The 12471-nt window shown below is 34.9% G+C and overlaps 1 protein-coding gene across 7 annotated transcripts in view; it reads right to left on the minus strand.

Moving 5' to 3' along the window:
* CATSPER3 (cation channel sperm associated 3) overlaps positions 1-12471 on the minus strand; it is a 335119-nt gene that overhangs the window by 321026 nt on the left and 1622 nt on the right. For 6 of the 7 annotated variants that reach the window (XM_072957124.1, XM_072957139.1, XM_072957129.1 and 3 more), the window contains exon 2: positions 10939-11092. In XM_072957124.1, coding sequence (XP_072813225.1) covers positions 10939-11092 — 154 coding nt within the window. Of the gene's footprint in view, positions 1-10938; positions 11093-12471 lie in introns of those variants that run through there. The other variant, XM_072957143.1, reaches the window with a different exon arrangement.

Genomic DNA, 12471 nt, shown 5'->3' on the forward strand with positions numbered 1-12471 from the left:
TCTTTGTTTTCTATTTCATTAATTTTTGCTCTTTACTATTTCTTTTTTCTCCTTTCCTTCCTTTTTCCTTCCACTTTTCCTTCCTTTTTCCCCCTTTTTGATTTTATTCTGTTACTTTTTTCCAACAGGTCAGCTCATTAATTTTTTAAACTGAGATATAATTCATGCACCATAAAATTCATCACTTTAAAGTGTAGAATTCAGTGGGGAGGGGGTTCATTTTGAGTATTTATTATCTTTGTTTTTTGATTGAGGTAAGATATGCATACCATGAAGCTGATCATTTTAACCATTTTTAGGTATACAATTAATTCAGCAACATCAAGTACATTCATATTATTATGTAATCATCACCATTCTCCACTTCAAGAAGTATTTCACCATTCCAAACAGAAACTCTGTACCTAATCATAATTCCCATTCTTCTCTCTAGTCAGCTCTTAGTAACTCTGTTTTACTTTCTGCCTGTATGAATTTGCCTATTCTAGGTACTTCATATAAGTGCAACCACACAATATTTGCCTTTTCGTGTGTCTGGTTTATTTCATTTAGCATGATATTTTTAAGGTTCACCGACATTGTAGCATGTACCACAATTTCATTCCCTTTTAGGGCTGAATAACATTCCATTTTAAGAATATACCACACCTTCTCCATCCATTCACTGGCTGATAAAGACATGTGTTGCTTCCATCTCTGGCTACTGAGGATGCTGCTGCTATGAACACTGGTGTACAAGTATCTGTTGGAGTCACTGTTTTCAGTTCTTTGGAGTACTCACTTGGTATTGGAACTGCTGGATCATATAGTAATAACTATGCTTAACTTTTTGAGGAACTGCCGAACTATTTTCTATAGTGGCTGCATGATTTCATATTCCCACCAAGAACACACAAGGATTCTAATTTCTTCACATCCTCATCCACACCTGTTATTTTCCATTTTATGGGTTTAAAAAAAAAAAACAACAACTGTCCTAAGGGGTGTGAAGTTGTATCTCATTGTGGTTTTGATTTACATTTCCCATTGGAATGACTAGTGATATAGAACATCTTTTCATGTACTGGTCATTTGTATATCTGCTTTGAAGAAATGTTTATTCAATTCCTTTGCCTGTTTTTGATTTGGATTCTTTTTGTTGGTAGTGGTGGTAGTGTCATTGTTGTTGTCGTTGTTGAGTTGTGGGAGTTCTTTATATATTTTAGATATTAATCCCTTATCAGATATATGATTTGCAAATATTTTCTCTTATTCTGTGAGTTACCTTTTCACTTTTGATAGTATCCTTAGATTCACAAATGTTTTTAATTGAAGTCCAACTTATCTATTTTTTCTCTTGTTTCCTGCACTTTTGATGTCATATCTAAGAATCAATTGCCAAATCCAAGGTCAAAAAGATATACCCACTGTGTCATCTTCTAAGAGTTTCTTCTAGCTCATATCTTGGATGTTGATCCATTTTCAGTTAATGTTTGTATATGGTGTGAGACAGGGGTCCACATTTACTTTTTTGCATGTGGATATCAAGTTGTCCCAGCACTACTTGATGAAAAGACTATTTTTCTCCCACTGAAAGGTCTTAGTAGCCTTGTCAAAAATCAACTGACCATAGATATTTGGCTTTATTTCTAGAATCTTAATTCTATTCCATAGGTCTATGTTTGTCCTTATGCCAGTACCACAGTTTTCATTACTTTATCTTTGTAGTAAGTTTTTTTAAACATTTTTTTATTGAGTTATAGCCATTTTACAATGTTGTGTCAAATTTCAGTGTAGAACTTAATTTTTCAGTTATATATGAACATACATATATTGTCACCTTTTTTTCGCTGTGAGCTTGTAGTAAGTTTAGAAGTCAGAAAGTGCAAGTCCTCCAATTTTGTTCTTCACTTTCAACATTGTCTTGGTCATTCACATTAATATGAATTTGAAGATCTGCTCTTCAATTTCTTTTTTTTAAAAAAAGGCTCTTGAAATATTGATAGGGACTACATTGAATTTGTAGATCATTTTGGAAGATCCTCTTAATAAGCCTAAACAAGTTTTCTAATCTATGAGTATGTGATGTCTATCTATTTCAGTCTATATTTTTCTTTCAGCAACATTTTATAATTTTCAGTATATACATCTCTCATCTCCATGGCTACATTTATTCCTAGGTATTTTATTATTTTGGATGTTACTGTAAATTTTGTAAATTTCATTTTCAGATTGCTCATTGTTAGCGTATAGAAATACAATTTTTGTTGTTAATCATGTATCTGTCATCATTTAATAGCTCTAATAGTTGTGTATGTGTGTTCTTTAGGATTATAAGTCATCTGCGAATAAAAATAATTTCAGTTCTACCTTTTTGATTTGGATACTTTCTAGCTCTTTTTTCTTGCCTAATTGCTCTGAGCAGATTCTAGTACAACGTTGAATAATGAGGAAAGCAAGCATTTGTCTTGTTCTGATCTTAGGGGAAAGATTTTCAGTCTTTCACCATCAAGTATGACGTTAGCTGAGGATTTCTTCATAATTATCTATCATCAAATTAAGACATTCCTTCCATTTCTAGTTTAAGATTTTTTGTTTTTTAACCAGGAAAGGGTGTTGGATTTTGTCAAATGTTTCTTCAGTCTCTACTGAGATAACCATGTCAATTGTTCCCTTCATTCTCTTGGTGTATTACATTGATTGATTTTCATATGTTGAACCACCTTGCATTCCTAGGATAAATCCCACTTGGTCATGGTGTAAAGTTCTTTTAAGTGTGCTGCTGGATTCAGTTTGTTAGTATCGTGAGGATCACTGCATCTATATTCATAAGAGATGTTGGTCTGTAGTTTTCTTGTGATGTCTTTGTCTTGCTTTGGTGTCATGTAATGCCAGCCTCACAGAATGAATTCAGAGGTATTCCTCCTCTTTCATTTTTTGGAAGAGTTTGAGAAGGACTGATGTTCATTCCTTTTAAAATGCAAGGGTAAAATTAACTAGTGAAGCCATCTGGTCCTGGGTATTTCTTTGTTGGTAGGTTTTTTATTAGCAATTCAATCTGTTTATTATAGGTCTGTTTTCAATATGTCTGTTTTCTATTTACTCTTGTGTCAGCTTGGTAGTTGGTATGTTTCTAGGAATTTGTCCATTTCTTCTAGGTTATCTAATTTGTTGGTGTACAATTGTTCATAGTATTCTCCTGTACTACTTTTTATTTCTATAAGATCAATAGTAATGTCCCAACTTTCATTTCTTATTAGCAATATGAGTCTTCTTTTTCTTGGTCTGTCTAGCTAAAGGGCTTACCAATTTTGTTGATCTTTTCAAAGAACTAAATTTTTATCTTATTGATTTTTCCCTATTATTTCTCCATTCTCTATTTTGTTTCTCACTCTAATCTTTTTTATTTCCTTCCTTCTGTTAGTTTTGGGTTTAGTTTGCTCATCTATTTCCAGTTCCTTAAGATGTCAAGTTAGGTTATCAATTGAGAGCTTTCTTATTTCCTAATGCAGGCATTTACAGGTATAAATTTCCCTCTGAGCACTGCTTCTGCTGCAATTTGTAAGTTTTATTATATTGTGTTTTCATGTTTATTTGCTTCAAAGAATTTCTAATCTCCTTTGTGATTTCTTCTTTGACCTTTGGTTATTTAAGAATGTGTTGTTTAATTTCCATATATTTGAAAATTCTCCAGTTTTCCTCCTGTTACTGATGTTTAGTTTCATTCCACAGTTGTCAGTAAAGATATTTTGTATGACTTCAATTTTTTAAAATTTATTGAGAGTTCTTTTGTTGCCTAATATATTGTCTATGCTGGAGACAGATCAAAACAAACACAGTGCTTTAAGAATAAAGTCTGCTCTGCTGTTTCTGAACCCAGGGACCACAGTCCCACACTGGAAACACAGGCTGACGTCTTCTTGACCATCACCACACTGAGAAGGAGTGTGGGCCAAAGGCAAGTAAAAATGCCACAAAGTTTTCCCACATTTTTTAAGTTGCCTCTTTCTTGATTCAGTGTTCACTCAGTTGCTGTAAACCTTTGGCTATTTTCCAGAGTTCTGACAGTTTCTGTCCCCTATTTAGGTGTTTTTGTGGACAAACAGACCCTTGGAGCTACTTACTCTGCCAATTTCACTCACATCATTCCTGTCCTTCATTTTTGGAGAACAGTATTTTCTAGATGTAGACTTTTTTTTATTGCTAGTCTTTTTCTTTCAGCACTTTGAATATGACATCCGCCCCCTGCCTTCTGATCACTGTGGTTTCTGATGAGAAATCAGCTCTTACTTTTTTTTAATTTAATTTTTAATAGACTTTATTTATTGTTTTCACAGCAGTTTCAGGTTTACAGCAGAATTGAGCAGAAAATACAGAGAGTTCACACATAGCCCTCCCCACCCACACATATATACCCCCCTACCCTCAACATCCCTCATCAGTGTGGCATATTTGGTATAATCGATGAACGAACATGGACACATTATTATCAACCAAAGTCCATAGTTTACATTAGGATTCACTCTTGACATTGTACATTCGATGGATTTTGACAAATGCATAATGACATGTAGCCACCACTATGGTAGCATACAGAATTATTTCATTGCTGAGAAATCAGCTATTACTCTTGTTGAAGATCCTCGTATGTGATAAATCACTTCTTTACTGATGTTCTCAAACACTGCCTTTGGCTTTGTCTTTCAACAATTCATTTATGATGTGTCTAGGTGGATCTCTGAGTTTATCCTACTGGGAGTTGATCTTGGAGATCTTGGATGTATAGATTAACGTTTTTCATCAAATTTAGGAGAGTTTTGGCCATTATTTCTTCATGTTCTTCTTGGCTTTCTGTCCTGTCCTGCGACACCAATTACATGCATGTTTGTATGTTTGATGGTGTTCCATGGGTCTCTGCTCATTTTTATTCATTCATTTTATTTTCTGTTCCTCACAAAATTGACCTACCTTCCTGTTCTTTAATTCTTTCTTCCACCACTTCAAATCTGTTGCTGAATTTCTCTAGTGAACTTTTCTTTTCAATTATTGTACTTTTCAACTACAGAATTTCTATTTGGCTTTTTTTTAACATTTTTTCTTTATTCATATCCCCTATTTGGTGAGACACTATTATATTTTCTTTTATATATATATTTTTATTATAGTTAATTTATAATGTGTCAATTTCTGATGTACAGCACAATGCTTCAGTCATATAAGAATATATATATATTCATGTTCATATTCTCTTTCACCACAAGTTACTACAAGATATTAAATATAGTTCCCTGTGCTATATGGTATAAACTTTTCATTTATCTATTCTTTATATATTGGTTAGTATCTGCAAATCTCTAACTCCCAACTTATCCCTTCCCACTCCCATTCCCCCTAGTAAACCTAAGTTTGTTTTCTACGTCTGTGAGTCTGTTTCTGTTTTGTAAATAAGTTTGTCTTTTTTTGTTTTTTAGATTCCACATGAATGATATCATATGGTATTCTTCTTTCTCTTTCTGGCTTACTTCATTTAGAATGACCATCTCCAGGTTCATCCATGTTGCTGCAAATGGCATTATTTTATTATTTTTTATGGCTGAATAGTTTCTCATTGTATAAATATACCACAGCTTCTTTATCCAGTCATCTGTTGACGGACCTTTCAGTTGTTTACATACATATTTTCTTTTAGTTCTTTAGATAAGTGGTTTTCTTTAGTTCTTTGAACATATTAATAACATCTCATTGAAAGTCTTTACCTAGTAAGTCCAATAGATGGTCTTCCTTGGGGAAAGTTTCTATTGGTTGCTTTTTTGGGGAGGGGGGTAGAAAATTGGACATTTTAAGTCATATAATATTGGAAACTCTGGAATTCAGATACTTCCCTCTCCCTAGCATTGCCATTTTTTTTTCCTGAACTAATTCTGTAAAGCATGTATTCTTTGTCGGATGTCAGACCAAAGTCTTTGCTCAGCTTAACAGCTAATGGTTTGACAGAGTATTCCTAATGCCTGGAAGCAGAAAGTCTCCCAGCCTCTGCCAACGGGATCTGTGTGTTGGGGCATGTATTTAATGCTCCAACAGTTTACAACTCTTCCTTAACCTTCTTTTACTGCTTGCACAGAGTCTCAAGATTAGCCAGAGGTGAGCGATCAGGACCCTTCAGGACTTTCCTGGTAACTTCACTGGGATTCCTCAAGAGTGTTGCTAATTTTTCAATTTCATGGTTGGACTTTTCATATATGTTATTTTCAATGACCTCATAGCCACCCTGTAAGGTGTGTATTAATGACATCATTTTACAAATGTTGTAGCTGAACCACATAGAGTTTAAATAACTTGCTCAAATTCTCACAGCGAGTAAGAATGTAGCCAAGTTAGGTCTTGAACACAAATCTGTGCAAGTCTGTATCCTTTCCAAAGCACAGAACTTCCCCAGGCTTGCCAACCAGGATCCCTAAGGAAGGCATGTTTAGTGGCCCATATGGCCTCTGGAGGGCAATCAAAGGATTCAGATCTCTTAACGCATCTCTTCACCTGACCCCTACCGTCCTATACCTAACACGATGTTCTACAGACCATGGCCAAGTTCTGCAGGATGGTGGTGTGGAAGGCACTGTCATACCAACACATTCACACAAGTTGTGCGAAGTGGACCCTGAATGTTTCAGGCACTAACTAGGGTATTCCACCACCTCCCCCACCTCTGACACCACACTATGTCAATGCGAAACCTTTTCACCACCAAAAAGGAAATTTATTATTTACCATAAATGAAGATAAAGTACATTTTAAACATGATTATTGTACAATAAAACACATATAGAACCACCTTAACGGCTTGTTCCAAGGCCAACATCCCTGTAACTACCACCTAAGTCAAGACGTAGAACTTTACCAGTTAGCCCAGAAGCCCCTCCATGTCCCCATCCCAATCACAACTCCCCCCTTTCCCCCCATATAACCACTATCCTGATTTTATAGTAATCACTTCCTTGCATTTCTCTGTAGATAGAAATCCATGTGTGCATTCCTAGAATGCTTTAGTTCTCTTATAAAAATTTTTAAAATTTGTTATGTCTTCAACTCTCCTATTCTTTTTTTTTTCTTTCCTTGTAATTTATTTGTTGAAGAACCCAGGCAGTTTGACTTGTAGAATTTTCCAGTCTGGATTTTGCTGACTGTACACTCATATTCCCCTGTCTTCTGTTTCCTAGAAATAGACAGCTAGATGAAAAGGCTTGATCAGATTCAGATTTGATCTTTCTGGCAAGATTATAGGTTCTGTTCTTTCATAGGAGGCACATAGGATCTAGTTGTCCCTCTTTTTATGAGGATAGCAGCCACTGATGCTCAGAATGCCTAGATCTATTACTTCACGGGTGCTGAAAAATTGTGATATCCTAGTTTCATTGTTTCCTTTTCATTTATTAACTGGGACACGTCTGTAAGAGAGTTTACCCTTACTAACTATGTGGTTACTCAGTAACACAGGGGATTTAAGAAAGATCAGTAATGCTTGATTCTCTCCCTTCATTTGACAGTGTTTGAGATAAAAGGATTAGTTCCTTAACACCCTCTAAAAGTGATCTCTTAGCTTTTTTTAGTATCACTATAAATGTATGGATTATATGATGAGTTTCAAAGCATTGTAATTATTAGCCTTATTGAAGCTCAAAGTGCTCATCTTTGGCCAGTAGGAGCCTCTTCAAGTTGTGTCCTGAGTCCTTTTGACACGATCCCAGTAATCTTTAATAGCTTCCTTGTTATCTGTATGATGAGACAGTCCTGGCTCATCTGGTATATTTTCTATACTAGACTTATAATCAACCATTCCTTTAAAAATTCCTAGTTATTTTAGGGAGAAACTGTAGTTCAACATCACATTATGGGCACTAAGGATGCATAATTATCAAGTTAATCAATGTTCTAGGTTTTTCAATGGATAAAGATAAATATGTTAGTAGTTTATATAGTTAGTAGTTGATACTTCCATTTAAGTGCAGAACTCCTGGGTTTTTACCTAACTTTGTATTACATCCATATCGCCTTTCTTCCCTGAGTATCCTAGTTCTCAAGGACATAGAGGAAAACAGCATTAAACTGTCCCATAATTTCCCATCTGCTTTATCCTGTATTGCACACACCACAGTCTCAGAATAATATCACTAATAGTATCACCACTAAGTTGATTTCCAAAAAGTGGCTTAAAAATTTTTTGCACTCTCCCCATTCTTCCCCATTTTTTAGTTATACTGTATCTTCATTGTCCAAGGATATATTCATTAATGTGCTATATTCTCTCCTTGTTGACCCATAATTGTCAGTTCAATAAATAATAATATTTTGTGTCCACTGTCAGTCCTAATGTTGATGCTTCGCTAGTCATTTTGGTTGGCTGAAACTTATTCTTTACTAGGTTCCTAAAGAGGGGCTCAGGGGAACAATATCGGCCAAGTTTTTTAACACTGAATACAGTTTGTGCCCTTTATACTTAAGTCATTTTTGCTAAATCTAGAACTCATGGTTCACATTTCATTTCCTGAAGTATCTTACATGCGTTACTCCATTTTCTTTAGCATAAAGCATTACCATAGCAAAGTCTGATAATAATTAATTTTCTTTTCCTTATAAGCTTCTGCCTAGAAGCTTACAATTTCCTCCACTCTTTCTTCCTTTAAAGTCTAATAATTTTACTAGAATAGATTTTGGTGTTTGTTCTTGTAAGTCCATATTCTCAGTATGCAATGTGTGCTCTTTCAGTATAGTTTCAGTTCTTTTATTTCAGGTAACTGTTCTTACAGTATAGATTTTATTGTTTATTCTGTTCCTTTACTTTGTTTCTGTTTCAAATTCAAACTCCTAATATCCTTACATGGGATCAATTTTCCTTCATCTCCAATGTTCATCATTTTCTCTTAAATCCTTTTTATCTCTTCATTTCTTATTGATTTTTAAGAATTTCTCCCATTTTAATCCTGTATTTCTCTTAAGCTATTATCTGTTGCATTTAATTGCTCCTAGTCTAGTTTAGTCTTCATTTTTCAACAGTTTTATTTCTAATTCTTTCCTGAGTTTTTTTGTCACCTCACTTCTGTTCTTTCCTATATCATTTTCTTAAACATTCACCTTGCTCTGCAATTATACAGCACCGTTTTTTATCTGTTTTTGTGCACATATCTTTGTGGTGGGCTTTCATTATCTACAGGGATATTATTTTCCACTTCACTCTTTTTTCTTTTTTTATTAAGTGTAGTGTATTCACAAGGTTGTATTAGTTTCTGGTGTACAGCAAAGTGATTCCATTATATACATATATACGTGTGTGTGTATAGTCTTTTTCATATTCTTTTTCATTATAGGCCACTACAAGGTATTGAACTTAGTTTCCTATGCTATATAGTAAGACCTTGTTGTTTGTCTATTTTACATATAGTAGTTAGTATCTGCAAATTTCGAACTCCCAATTTATCCCTTCCCACCCCCGTTCCTCCCTGGTAACCAAAAGTTTGTTTTCTATGTCTGTGAGTCTGTTTCGGTTTCATAAATAAATTCATATCATTTTTGTAGATTCCACATATAAGTGATAATATATGGTATTTGTCTTTCTCTTTCTGGCTTACTTCACTTAGTATGATAATCTCTAGGTACATCCATCTGGCTGCAAATGGTATTACCTCATTTTTTTAATGGCTGAATAGTATTCCATTGTATATATATACAACTTCTTTATCCAGTCATCTGTTGATGGACATTTAGGTTGCTTCCATGTCTTGCCTATTGTAAATAATGCTGCTATGAACACCGGGTTTTCAAATTGGAGTTTTCTCTGGATATCTGCTGCCAAGTAGTGGGATTGCTAGATCATATGGTAAATCTATTTTTAGTGTTTTAAGGAATCTCCATACTGTTTTCCATAGTGGCTGCACCAATTTACATTCCCACCAAAAGTGAAGGAGGGTTCCCTTTTCTCCACACCCTCTCTGGCATTTATCACTTGTGGACTTTTGAATGATGGCCATTGTGACTGGTGTGAGATGATACCTCATTGTAGTTTTGACTTGCATTTTGCTGATAATTAGCGATACTGAGCATCTTTTCATGTGTTTATCGGCCAGTTGTTTGTCTTCCCTGGAGAAATGTCTGGGTCTTCTGCCCTTTTTTTTTGATTGGGTACTCTCTTTTTTCTGATAATAATGTTGTATGGGATTTTACCTCAATCTTTTTCTATTGCGTTTTTTAATATCAGTTTAGTTTTCTCGAACTTTTAGGAGAAAGTGTGAGTCTAACTTTTTCAAATATTCCCTCTTGATTTAAAATGTTGCAGCTTGATTTCTGAGGTTTCCTGGTTCTAGTCCCCTCCTCCAGTTTTATCTGAACTTCTCTGGGTTCCTAATCTGCTCAATTTTCATTCCACTCCCAATATTTCTCCTAAGTGTGGAGTGCTGTCCTTGAAAGAAGCCCTAGATGGTTAGTTTTGAAAGTTCACAGGGTCTATACTGTTCCAGCCCCTACAGAAATCTCCAGAAACCTCTTGCCCTACCACAGTAGTGGATTAGGCAGCACGCTTCCCGATCTCAACTGCTGTTCTCACATCAGCCCACCATTATTTCCAGTGAATCCTTACTCCCCTGCTTCATCTCCCACAGATGCTAATACTATGCAGTGTGGCTCTTGGTAAGGGTAACTTGTTAACTAGTCTCAATGTACATGCTGAGCATGGGTTTTTGGTTTTGCTGTCTAGTTGCTCTGTCTTTTCCTAAGAGGGAATCCAAGGATATCAAAAAACCAAGTCACTGTTGCTACTGCTGCTGCTGTCTTCCCAGATTTTTGAGTACTTTTTAAAGTCCTTAGAATTTTCCTACAGAAAAAATTTTTTAACAAAATGTTTTAAAAATCTTTTAACATTCTCAAAAATAAAACAGGTGAAATAGAAGAAATGGACCCACTTTATCTGCTTACCTCAAAAAATCTGAACAAGGGGAGTCTTGACTTTGGATAAGTCCACAAGATCATAACTATGGCATTACTTATGATGGTGCTAATCATAATTATCATAAAGACACGACTCGCTAAGAACTTCTTCACAAATGCCTGAAATTGAGACTCTTTTCTCCTGTCAAAAAGATGAATAAGAGTTATGATTATCATACTACAGGGACAGATCCCCAAACAATGCGTATTTTTTTGTAGGGACTAGGGTTTGCTTCCCCCCTTCTATGGATGTAAACTTATATATACTTTAAAATTGCAATGAAATACTAACTGAATGAAATATGAATGATGATTACACAGTGTGTATGTCCCCACTCGGTTACTCAGTTCCTTCTCTCTAGACCTTCGAAAAAGAATGGTTACTTCTTCTCAAGTGAAACAAAACATTACCTGTATTCACTCATTCAACAAGTTTATACTGAGTTACTACTACCTGACAGGCAACATAGTGGGCACTGGGTATATAATGTCAATCGAGTAGGGAAAACTGCTAACCAATCACCTGTACAAGCGCTTATAAATCAATGATAAAAAACTGACCACCCTAAGAAAAAATGGGCAGTCAACTCATGAAAGAGTTGCAAATTAGAGTAAAACTATTAATTGTGCTTATAAAATTAGTAGAGACTTAAATATGACCATATTTCATGCCGGCAAGAGTGTGAGGGAGTAGTCCCATAAACTGCAGGGGAGATGCAAACTGACCAGCTTTTCTGAAAAGCCTTACCCTCGTTACCCTCTGACCCAAGGAATCTATTCCAAGAGAATACAACATGAAATGCAAACAGTGACTTTAGCCAAACATGTTTATCCCAGCATTATTTACAGCAAAGAGAACTTGGAAACAATTAAAAAGACTAAAAAACAAAAAAAAGTTAAGTAAATTATGGCATATCCATCTCATGTAATATTATACAGACACTACAACATGTCTATGCATTTTTCATGATTTAGAAAAATGTTTATGACCCCTGGAAAGCAGAATACAGAAACAAAGCAAGATAAAATTTCTCCATTCGAAATTATCTCAACTGTGCAAAACAGAAAGAAAAAAATTTGGCATGAAATATGCCAAATTGTTGATAGTGTCTGCCTACAAATGGTGAGGTTATAGGTGATTCTTGTTCCTATTTTTTACATTCATCTGTGCTTTCCGAATTTTCTCAGAGTATGTGCTACTTTTTTCCAATATATATAGCAAATGATAGTTTCACTCAGTAAAAAAATATAGAGAGAGAATGTATATACTTTTATGATGTATAAAAACAAGATATGCAGTTTTCATTATATAATCTGAGATCAAGTCTGTTAGTAAAACAAAAACAAACCTTCAAATTATCTAACACAGTAGCAAATAAAAAAGGACAAAAAGGAGTCAAATTAGTCCTTCCGCCTACAGGTCAAATGAGAGTGTGACTTTAGTTTGATTAACCAGCCAAATGTTATATTAAAGCCCAGGAAGCAAACTGTTTGGCTGAGCCATCACCAGCCTCACCAGTC

This window comes from Vicugna pacos, chromosome 3 (assembly GCF_048564905.1).
Source record: "Vicugna pacos chromosome 3, VicPac4, whole genome shotgun sequence".
Lineage (NCBI taxonomy): Eukaryota > Metazoa > Chordata > Mammalia > Artiodactyla > Camelidae > Vicugna > Vicugna pacos.